Source organism: Gymnoscopelus braueri (assembly GCF_963280865.1).
Source record: "Gymnoscopelus braueri genome assembly, chromosome: 9".
Lineage (NCBI taxonomy): Eukaryota > Metazoa > Chordata > Actinopteri > Myctophiformes > Myctophidae > Gymnoscopelus > Gymnoscopelus braueri.
The window spans coordinates 1,803,165-1,815,664 of NC_137610.1; the positions used below are offsets into that span (position 1 = coordinate 1,803,165).

Below are 12,500 nucleotides of genomic sequence, written 5' to 3' on the forward strand. Positions count from 1 at the left end.
ATTTCACAATATTTTTTTTGTTTACATTTTCAAAGATTTGAGACAATATTAAAATAAAAAGACGATCGTTATCGTCCGTTTTAGAAAAGACGAAGTATGAAATAGTAATTGGTTCATGTATATTTTGGAATACTGATCAAAATCTACAAAGTAACTAGTAACTAAACCTGCCGAATAATTGTAGTGGAGTAAAAAGTCAAATATTTAATAATAAAGTATTGAAAAACGGATTTGCAAACTCACCACACCGACGACCCGTGGACCAATTATTCCCATGTATGGTCATGTGCATACTACTGTATATGGGACCGACCGACTTCAAACTCGGCGCGATGCGACGCGTTGTGAGCTTGTAGATCGGCTATTTTCAAATAGCCTATGTATTAAATAGGGCTAAATTGGTTAATGTATGTTTCATAATTTATATCTGAAAAGTAACTAGAGTTTTCAAATAATTGCAGTGGAGTAAAAGTAAAATATTTGCCTCTGAGATGTAGTGGTAAATAAATAGTAAATGGTGCATTTATATAGCGCTTTTATCCAAGGCGCTTTACATAGATTGTGCATTACATTCACCCATTCACACACACATTCATACACCGATGGCGGAGGAAACCATGCAAGGCACCAACCTGCTCATCGGGAGCAGTTAGGGGTTCAGCGTCTTGCTCAAGGACACTTCAACACTAACTCTGGGGGAGCCCGGGATCGAACTGGGAACCTCACAGTTCCCATCCGGCTGCTCTACCAGCCACTCTACCCCATAGCCACTGCCACCTCCACCGTGGACTAGAAGTAGAAGTATTGGAAATTGGAATTACTCAAGTAAAGTACAAATACCTCAAAATTGTACTTAAGTAAATGTACTTAGTTACTTTACACCACTGGGTGCAACGGGTGTTCCATAACCAGGTGCATTCCCTATGCAGTGTTAATTTCGTCGACTGAAACTATGACGAGAATTGTTGGTCGACCACCTTTTTTCACTGACGAAAACTAATAAAAACTAAGCTATGATGACTAAAACTATGACTATAAATATTGACAATTTAGTCGACAAATAAAAACTAGACTAAAATGTTAGGGAGGGACTAGAGGAGTGATCCAGTAGAACTAAGACAAGTCATTTCATGTGTGGTTGCGTCGCAAATGTCGCACTGCGACATTTGCTGTCAAATCTAGCACGGAGTGCCCGGGACGCACAGAAGCAAAGATTTGTGTCAATTTTTTATTTTATTTTTTTGGGTTAGCTTTTTATTATTCAAAAATCTTTAAAACAAAATCAAGATTTCTCAGAAAACACAACACTTGTAGATCTGCTATTTTTGAAAAATCGTGAACATGTGTGCAAACCTTTGAATATATGTATATTTTTTAAGCGAACATTTGTAACTCAAATCTTTGCTTCTGAGATGGGTAGTCCATCGCTAAATACATATCATTTTGGGTGGTCCTTGACATGAAAAGGTTTGAGAACCACTGATGTAGAGGGGTTTTTATAGAGGCGTTTGGACGTTATTGTTTTGTGAACTTTTGCCAGGCAGCCTGTGGAGTCAGAGGCTCTAGTCTATACTGACCTTCATCCTTCGTCCTGAGGAGCGGAGTCTTCCTCCGGTTCTGGGAAACAACAGGAGGAGCCAAGACAAGTAGGTCTACTCCGGTTTACTTCCCGTATCTGTGTGACGTACGTAGGTCAGGTGGTCGCCTCTTTAGGAGACGGGAATTAGGTTGGAGTCAATTATTTCCAATCATTCACGGCGTCGGATTCGTACCACCAACACATCGGGTTTCTGGAGAACTTCAACCCATCTCTCTCCTTTGTCTTGTTCCACGCTCACACGCACGCACGCACGCACGCACGCACGCACGCACGCACGCACACACGCACACGCACACGCACACGCACACGCACACACACACACACACACACACACACACACACACAGGAGGGGTCCAGTTCACTCAGGTTACAGTAGTGGTGAAAGAAGTACTCAGGGTTTTTTGTTTTACTTCAGTAAAAGTATCAATATCACAATGTAGAAATACTCTTTAAATAGGCATTATGAATGGCTCATGTCACAAAATGTTTTTGTTTACATTTTCAAAGATTTGCGACAATATTAAAATGAAAAGACGATCGACAAAGTAACTAGCAACTAAACCTGTCAAATAATTTTAGGGGAGTAAAAAGTCAAATATTTAGGTATAAAGTATTGAAAAACAGATTTGCATGGTCACTGAACTAAATAGTGGACACACACAATCTTCCCAACATTCTTGACACTAAAAATAGCTTTTTTCAGAGTAACAAATCAAGAGGGAATCAACTTTGTTATCGACCTCTCTCTGTCCCTGCAACACACCTTCGCGAGATCTAGCACCAGTAAACATAGGATGTCCGTGAAATCTGCCGGAAATATGCCGGAGATCTACAAGCTTGTTGTGAGCTTGTAGATCTGATATTTTTGTCAAATGCTCCCACCAGAATAGGGATGCGAGGGTTCAAGTGGTTAATGTAAAAAAATAATACACATAATAGAGTTCCTATCCTACACAAAGATTTGGCACCCCCTGAGGACCCCTTAGGGGTCCCTGTTGGACACCCCTGGAGTAGAAGATGTAACAGCGAGCAAAAGAAAAACCTGATCTAGGGCTGTGTATGGATACAACATTTGAGAATTTCAAAGGGCCTGCCATTGGCAATTGACAGTGACTTCCCGAGTCCTGTTTTCGCTATATACCAACAACCTGAGGAGGCTCGGATAGTGCGAGCATGGCCGTGAAGTTTGCAGATGATACATGTTCTGATCCACACCTCAAACAGCCCTGTTCACTTTCAGTGGTGGAAAAAGTACTTGCATGTTTTACTTAAGTAAAAGTATTAATACTGCAATGTAGAAATACTCTGTTAGGGCGCGCTCCCACCAAAACATGGTCGGCTAGCGTTAAACGCAGGTTGTGCGCGGCCACAGTTTTTTGCAGCCAGCGGATAAAAAAAAAAAGGGATTGACCCACCTGTCACTCACTTTCAAGACCCTCCCCTTAGCCCGCACCGCCTTCTGCCTTGAGCACCATGTTGCTTCCTGAGTCTTGGGACGGTCCGCCTTCGACTCACCCGATTGGACAGAGGGGGAAAAGCTCCTGCCTCCAGCAGTTTTATGCTTCAACTGGACAAGTCGCGTAGAGCGGATAAACGCAAGGTCTGCGCGACATGCGGAAAGATCCGCTCTTGAGTGAATCCACGCATTTACATTGACAAAGCATTGGCAGATTCCGCCCCAGAGGTAAAATAAAAGTGCGTGGCATCCCGACGCGTTGTGAGCTTGTAGATCTGCTATTTTCAAATAGCCCAGGTGTAAAATAGGGCTAAAGTGGTTGTTAATGCATGCTTAAATAATATAATAATTGATAATTGCAAGTTGTCAAATAATTGTAGTGGAGTAAAAGTACAATATTTGCTTCTAAGATATAGTGGAGTAGAAGTAAAAGTACTGAAAATTGGAAATACAAAAAAATACCTCATAATTGTACTTAAGTACAGCACTTTGAATTTACGAACAGAATTTACGATTCTGTCCCTATCAGTGCATAACTCCAACGTTGCTCAAGTCCGCTAGAGACGGCGCGCCTCCGTTGTTGTAACCGTTTTTAGGTGCCTAACTACTGCTGTAGTCTGTTCTCACCAAGTGGGCCGAGGCGCCGCCTCACATGGGGGCGATAAAAACAATGCCTAAACCTAACCTTAATCCCAATATCTCCTATACCCGCGGGCAGGACCTCGAAGCAGGTGCTGAGGTTATGAGTTGGGTCTCTCGCTATTCAAGAAGGCAAAGGGCAGTGCCAGTTTCATCCCCTATGCCATTAGGCTACTTAATAAACACAAACCCCCTAATCCCCCCAGTCGAACTGGACTTGTTTGCTAATGCCCCCCCTCTCCCCCCCCATGAATACACACGCGCACGCACACAGGCACCTGGGTCAGCTGGACTCGGTGTGCTAAAAGCTTCCATGGACATACAGTACATACATGCATACATACACATGAAAGCATACAGCACACAAACACATTATGGAGAGGACATTGCTTTCTTTTAAAGAACCCTTTATGACAGAATTAAGCATACATTTTAGAGAATGGAATTAGGCTACTTCTTGCTTTGCTGGGTGTTTTACTTATGTATTGTCTTGTCTTGAATGTATGCATTGACCCGAGCAAAACCATTTCCCCTTGTGGATAATAATGGACATCTAATCTAATCTAATGGCGCCACCTCTCCATTGAACTCAATGGACTGCCATATTCTATTCTTTTGAGCTTGAAGATCTGCAACTTTTGCATTTATTATTTTTTTTTAATCCTGAAAAGTAACAGCTTTGGACGTATGAGGTTTCCATCCGACAGAGATGAAATGGAATACATAATCGGAGGTGTCATTTCAGAAAAACTAGAGGGTGACAAAAAGAAAAGCGAATCACTTTAGCCCTGTTTCAAAAAGTAGCTGAAGTAGCTCATCTACAAGCTCAGATGCGACGCGTTGAGCTTGTAGATGAGCTATTTCAAGCCATTTAAAAAAGCTAGATAAATAAATAAAATAAAACCAGAACAGCAAATGTCTCCGCCAGGTCAGGTAGGTTATTGTGGGCCAGCAATGTTTGAAATTCAGTCATTAAAGAGGTGAGTGGAATCTGTAGAAGTTGAGGGAATCATGATGATGAAGTTATTGCCAATCAGGATGAAATGTGACAAATCTGACAGGTTCGTCTTGATGACATGACTATAGACATAATGTGTACCAATTGGAGTGATGTTTGGACAAAGTAGGTAGGAGTAATATGTTTTTTTTTTTTGGTGCAAAAATCAACCTCCTGGTGTCGCTATAATAGGCCAATGAGAAAAGGGTGGCATTTGTTCAAAGCGAACCACTCCTGCAAACTTTAGATGCATTTAATTAGCCAATCAGGATGGAATTATGATCACATGACCATAGAGATAATATATACCGTTTTGCGTGATGTTTGGAAAAAATGTGTAACAGTAATATCAAATAATGTGTTTTGCAAAAGTCGGCCTCCTGGTGGTGCTATAAAAAGGAGTAAAGGACTGCCCAGTCAAATACTGGGCAGAAGAGGAAAGTTATATAGTGCAGCTTTAATTTGCACAAAAACTGGAAATAATGTATCAAATAACTGAATTTGAGGTTAAATGCGAACACTAAATGATACCCCTGCATTAAATGTATGTAATACAACAGCCATTCTAGAGCTGTGTATATGGTATACATGAAATGTATGGAATATCACAGCCATTCTAGGGCTTAAGTTTTGCATCAATGTCTCAATGTATTCATCGCCTGTAGCCTAAGCACAAAAACATTTATAATTAAATGATGTGTCAAATAGATATTAAACCACTTGAGCATATGGTGTCTGGAAGCATAACTTTAACTGATTTTGACAAGCCGTCTCTGTGCGTAAACACAAGATGTATTTTGTTCATTAATACTTCATAATGCCCTTGTTTATTAATGCATGAAATGGGCGGGTCTGCTTTGATGTGAGACAAACTCATGTTATGCCCATGACCCCACACACTGAAAAATAGTGGTTCCTTACATTTTGTTTAGTGCCGTGTTTTTTTCATATCAAGGACCCACAAATGAATATGTATTTGTACAAATTAAAGCTGCGCTAATGAACTTCCCTCTTCTACCCCGGATTTTAATCCTTGTTTCCTGCGCAAGTTCTGAATGTTTTACCATTGAGCTAATAGAGCCAGACTACTTGCTCAGGGGAAAATTTGTGTCAGTTCCTGTGTCTAGATGAGACATGACCTTTGACACAATCTAAATGTCTCAATAGAAGAGCAGGGAGACAAAATACAACCATCCCAATTATATAAGTTATATTGTATTAACATACTCTACCATACAGATTATATAAGTTATATTGTATTAACATACTCTACCATACAGATTATATAAGTTATATTGTATTAACATACTCTAGTCTACCATACAGATTGTATACATTATATTGTATTAACATACTCTACCATACAGATTGTATATCTTATACAATCTGTATAGAGTATGTTAATACAATATAACTTATATAATAATATTATATTGACATACTCTGCCTTACAGATTGCATATAGACTGTAACTGTATGTCTAGTTGTCTTGTTTTGTACTGATGTCTGTTTTTGTATGGATATATCAACACCTTTAACAGCCTGCTCAGGGAGTACAGATGAAATGTTGCCTTTGGCTAACTCTGGCTCATTTACGTGGATGTGAAAACTGACATGTTGATTAATGTGCACTGTCCTTGATAAATAAATAAATAAATAGATAAATAGATAAATAGATAAATAGATAAATAGATAAATAAATAATAGCAGATGCTCTACAAGCGTTGTGAGCTTGTACATCTGCTATTTTCATAAATGATGTCTGAAAATGTAGGCCTATTCAATTCACTTCAAACGTCATTCCAGACACTCAGGGGGTTACGGTCCATAGAGCACATACAAAAAAAGACAAAACACATAAAATAAATTAAATATAAATGTCATAACTTTGCACGTTTGAATAGCCTATTCGAGTATTTACTTCAGTTGGCCTATATAAATTGTATACTTTGTCCACCACTACCAGAGACTACAAAATAAAATGTACTTAAGTACAGGCAGTACTCAAGTAAAATATTACTTGAGTACATACTTAGTTTGGTGTCCATTAGAATGCAGTTCTAATGGACAACCTGTAAGCTGATTGCATGACATTCTGTATAGTAGTGTATATCTGTCTGTCTCTGATGTCATCATGATTTGTGTGCGTGGGTATCTCATTTTAAACAAGCTTAGTGCTTTATGAGACTTCCAGTTTATTAGACCTTGTATTGTGAATTTGTACTTCCATACTGTTGTTCTCATGTCTTACTAAATAAAGTACATCAATCAATCAATCAATCAGTTGTGTAAAGTAACTAAGTTCATTTACTCAAGTACTGTACTTGAGTAAATTTTCAATACTTTTACTTCTACTCCATTACATCTCAGAAGCAAATGATGTACTTTTACTCCACTACAATTAATTGAAAACTTTAGTTACTAGTTACTTTGTAGATTTTGATTATTACAAAACATACATTAACCACTTCAGCCCTATATACATTTCACCCATTTGAAAATAGCAGATCTACAAGCTCACAATGCGTCGCACACATTGTGAGCTTGTAGATCTGCTATTTTCAAAAGATTTTTTATACATTTCATACATTTGAAAACTTGAAATGGTACATTCTGCATAATGAACAGTTTCTACTTTTGGTACGTTAAGTACATTTTAATACCAATACTTTTGTACTTTTACTGAAGCACATTTTTTCTTCTCCCTTTTCTTAGGCTAACATAGTATTTCTACATTGCAATATTGATACTTTTCCTCAAGTAAAAATACTTTTTCCACCCCTGTCCATTAGAATGTAGAAGGAGAAGCTTTTTCCTCCTTTTTTTTTTTTTTTTTTACCGCTGACTCAAAACATGGAGCTCTCTTACATGCGGCATGCGTGCGCGCGCCGCTCACGCACGCGCGGCGATCGCGCGCGCGTGTCCGTCCTGTGATGCGTGCGTCAAATGTTTAGACTGGAGAGAGGAGAGAAGAGGAGAGGAGAGGAGAGAAGGAGAGACCCGTGCACAGTGCATGCATGCAGGGCTAGGAGGGATCACTCTACTCCATTCCTCCTCCACTATAAACATTAACACAGAGGGAACCGTTAAAAAACCGTTGGGCTTTTTGGAGGAACAGGAGTTTTGCCTTGGCTTTCACACCCCGCCGTGTGTGTGTGTGTGTGTGTGTGTGTGTGTGTGTGTGTGTGTGCGTGCGTGCGTGTGTGCGTGTGTGTGTGTGTGTGTGTGTGTGTGTGTGTGTGTTTTGCACCTCTGGCCCGGGGATCGAGCCTCGATCGGGGACGGGAGAGCTAGGGTCCCGGTTCTGTTCGGTTCGGATCCGTCCTATATATTCCTGGTTCTAATCGCCTATAAACTTCACGGGTGGCTTTCCAAATAAAAAAGCTTATTTGGAAGCATTTTCCCCAAGAAGCTTCGGAACCGTAGAGGAGCTACCAAACCCTCTGATCAGCGGACTTTTGGACCGTTATCACCCCGCTGTGTGCGTCCTAACGGCCGGGGGGAATTGTAATTCCAAACCCCGTCCCTGGATCGACTCACGCACGCACGGACTTTTCCCCCAGCTTCTGGAAGCCTGTCTTCTGATATAATCCTCTGGACTCGATCTCCTCTGGTACCTAAGCCTCTGGAAAGGATCCGGGATCGAGGGGGTCCCGATCGGATCCAAAAGAAACCAAACCGTCCTGGCGGGGTTTTAGGTTGGTTGGTGCTTCTTAATTAACTGACGGATTTCTTCTGGAAGAAGGTGGTGGTGGGACTGCATGGGACCCCCTCCTCCTGCTCCTCGGTACGGTTCCCCGGCGATGAGCGGCTGTTTCGGGCCGGGAGGATCGGACTCTGATCGCCGCCTATAATAATAAGCATCGTTGCGAACTTGCGATGAATTGAATACACATATCATGGACCCCAATGGAAACAAGCCATAGTGCTTTCTTGGGTTTAGAGTTGTACTTTATGTGCTTTGTTGGCAAACTGTTCATAAAGTATTCAATCGATCGATCATCATCGATCAGTCAATCATCATGGAGGATCAGCAGAGCTGATGGTCAGCGCTGGAGCTCCAAGCCGGGGAACAGCTCTCCTCCTCTGGGTACTGAGAGGAACCGTCTCTCCTTCTCCTCCTCTCCAGTGGTGGAAAAAGTACTCGCATGTTTTACATGAAGTAAAAGTATCAATACTGCGATGTAGAAAACAGTAAAATCTATTGCAAGTAAAAGTCCTGAATTCAAAATGTAGGCCTACTTGAGTAAAAGTACCAAAAGTAAAAGTACATGTTTGAAAATAGCTGATCTACAAGCTCACATCTGCTATTTTCAAATAGCCTATGTATAAAATAGGGCTAAAGTGGTTAATGTATGTTTTATAATATCATAATTTATATCTATGTATATAGTAAACGTACAAAAGTATCAAGATGTACATAGTACGAAAAGTAGAAAGTAGGCTACTCATTATGCAGAATTTTCCATTTCACAAGTTTTTAAATGTATACAAATCTTTTGAAATGAGCAGATCTACAAGCTCACAATAAGTTGCATTGTGAGCTTGTAGATCTGCTATTTTCAAATGGCCGAAATGTATATAGGGCTGAAGTTGTTAATGTATGTTTTGTAATAATAACAAAAATAACAAATCTACAGTAACTAGTAACTAAAGTTTTCAAACAATTCTAGTGGAGTAAAAAGTACAATATTTGCCTCTAAGATGTAGTGGAGTAACAGAAAATTGGAAATACTCCAGTAAAGTAGAAAATCAACATTGTACTTAAGTACAGTACTTGAGTAAATGTACTTAGTTACTTTACACCACTGCTCTTCCTCTCCCCCCCCCGCAGAAGCTCTTCATCCGGGGGACCGCTTGGATTGGAGACCCTTCTTCTTACGCCTGGGTATACCTGGTCCGGGTTGGCCTTTCCTGGCCCGGCCTGGCTCTGCCTCTGCTGGCCCGGTATGCTGGACTGGATCCTCCGCAGGAAGAACCAGCCGGGTAGAAAGCAGTGGTGGAAAAAGTATACTCACATTTTTTCACTTGAGTAAAAGTATTAATACCTCAATGCAGAAATACTCTGTTACAAGTAAAAGGCCTGTGTTCAAATTGTTACTTGAGTAAAAGTACAAAAGTATTGGCATGAAAATGTACTTCAAGTACCAAAAGTAAAAGTACTAAAATGTACGAAAATAGCAGATCTACAAGCTCACAACGCGTCGCAATGCAATGCGTTGTGAGCTTGTAGATCGGATATTTTCAAATAGCCTAAGTATAAAATAGGGCTAAAGTGGTTCATGCATGTTTTATAATATAATAATTTATATCTGCAACGTAACTAGTAACTAAAGTTGTCAAATAATTGTAGTGGAGTAAAAGTACAATATTTTCCTCAAATACCTCAAAATTGTACTTAAGTACAGATCTTGAGTAAATGTACTTAATTACTTTACACTTCTGGTAGAAAGAAGAACCAGGACCAGCCAGAGGAAGGAGGGCTGTGAGTGCAGCCCAAGGATCGAGCCTCTCTGAGCGGGTTGAAGAAAGCAGAAGCAGACGCAGAAGAAGGATCGGGGTCCAGGAGGCTATAGTTGTGGAGGTTCTGTTTCTTGGTGGATCTATATCTCTTCAGACATGATGGATCGGGGTCAGAACCTGAGCGGCAGCAGCAGCAGAACCAACAGGAGAACCTCTCTTCCCTGCATCCAGAGAGACCAGGTAAGAAAGAGGTTAATTTGAACCTTTTCTCTGCTGGTTTGTTTATTTTTTGAGTGGTGCCAGCCACTCCTACACTTGACCGTGTGTGTGGGTCTGTCCGTCCGTCCGTCCGTCCGTCCGTTTGAGCATGGCCTCTCTGCAGCTGATTGCAACACAAAGATGCAACCAGTTACACTAATTAAACACAAACAGGAGTACAACACAAAGGCACCACTCACTTTACACTGGGTGTGATATTTTTTCTCCATTTTATCTTGCTTTGTTTGGGAGTCTTGTGGAAGAGTTCTTTTGCATACGAACTAGGCTACTGTTGTAGGCTATGGAAGAGTTTTGTGAGGGTTCCAAATGGACCCTTATACAGGTCTGTAAATGAGAGTGTACAAATGGAACCAAAGGGACCTTATATGCAGTGATGGAAGAAGTATACTCACATGTTTTGCTTAAAGGGATATTCAACATTTTCTTTGGTCATTTTATCGTCAACTCAGGCTTTTGGGAGCACCCCGGACAGTTTTTAAGTTGCTTGATTCAGTATTTAGATATTTAATATTTATTTTAGCAGACACGCCCCCTTCCTATACAAACCCATTGTAACTTCAAACTCAATTTTAACCATGTTAGATTCATCAGAAACACCCGTCCTTCGTTCTGGTGACTAATATTATCCTTCTAATACGTGAGGAGACCATTTTTTTTTTTTTTCAATTACTTTTTTCATTAATTTTTAAAATGTTTTTGGAAAATGAAAAAAATAAAATACAATAAAAAAATAAAATAAAATAAATGAAAAAAGTAATTGAAAAAACACGGCCCCCTCACATATTAGGAGGGCAGGGTGAGTCACCAGAACCAAGGACGGGTGTTCTTGATGAATCTAACATCATTAAAATGGAGTTTGAAATTATAATGGGTTTGTATAGGAAGGGGGCGTGACTGATAAAATGAATATCAAATATCTAAATACTAAATCAAGCAACTTAAAAACTGTCTGGGGGGCTCACAAAATCCTGAGTAGATGATAAATGACCCACATTCTTTTTTAAAGTGAAATATCCCTGTAAGTAAAAGTATCAATACTGTAATGTCGATTTACTCTGTTACATGTAAAAGTCCTGTATAAAAAACTTAAAGTACCAACAGTAAAAGTACTCATTGTGCAGAATGTCCCACAAGTTCAATATGTATAAAAGTATTTTGAAAATAGCAGATCTACAAGCTCATGCGACACATTGTGAGCTTGTAGATCTGCTATTTTCAAATGGCCGGAATAGGGCTGAAGTGGTTAATGTATGTTTTGAAATAATTATCAAAATATACAAAGTAACTAGTAACTAAAGTTTTTATCTAATTGTAGTGGAGTAAAAGTACAATATTTGCCGCTGAGATGTAGTGGAGTAGAAGTAAAAGTATTGAACATTGTAAATACTCAACTAAAGTAAAACATACCTCAACATTTTACTTAAATACAATACTTGAGTAAATGTACTTAGTTACTTTACACCACTGTCTGTAACTCTGAGAGTGTACACATGGAACAAAATGGACCCTTACAGGTCTGTAACTCTGAGAGTGTACACATGGAACAAAATGGACCCTTACAGGTCTGTAACTCTGAGAGTGTACACATGGAACCAAATGGACCTTTACAGGTCTGTAACTCAGAGAGTTAAGAGTTCTTTAGTAAACATAACAACTAGAGACCATTATTATGTGTTTACAGTGCTTCTCAAACGTTTTCATATCAAGGACCCCCAAATTAGTATGTAGCCTATTTGGCTGTGGACCCCCATCTGAAAGTATTTTGTGCCAGGGGACCCTCATACAAGATTTGTACTGTTAAACATTTTCACACATATTCCAAATTGTTAAATTTTTTTCAAGATTCTTTTTTTTTTGTAATGGCTGATCTACACGCTAACAACTCTGACGTTGTGAGCTTGTAGATCTGCTATTTTCAAATAGCTGATGTACCGTGTATATATATATATATATATATATATATATATATATATATATATATATATATATATATATATATATATATACAGTTAACATTGTTAAACTATAGTCTTGATACTATATACTAAGTCATTTTTCTGGGGACC

General features: G+C 39.4%; 1 protein-coding gene across 2 annotated transcripts in view; it reads left to right on the plus strand.

Moving 5' to 3' along the window:
- Nucleotides 1–7,691: 7,691 nt before the first annotated feature.
- Nucleotides 7,692–12,500, plus strand: part of LOC308092117 (cGMP-inhibited 3',5'-cyclic phosphodiesterase 3A-like) — a 92,279-nt gene continuing 87,470 nt past the window's right edge. Inside the window, exons 1-3 of one of the 2 annotated variants that reach the window (XM_080437942.1) lie at nt 7,692–8,832; nt 9,527–9,700; nt 10,142–10,395. In XM_080437942.1, the coding sequence (XP_080294068.1) occupies nt 10,312–10,395 (84 nt within the window). In that variant the 5' untranslated portion in view covers nt 7,692–8,832; nt 9,527–9,700; nt 10,142–10,311. The remainder of the gene's footprint in view (nt 8,833–9,526; nt 9,701–10,141; nt 10,396–12,500) is intronic. The other variant, XM_080437943.1, reaches the window with a different exon arrangement.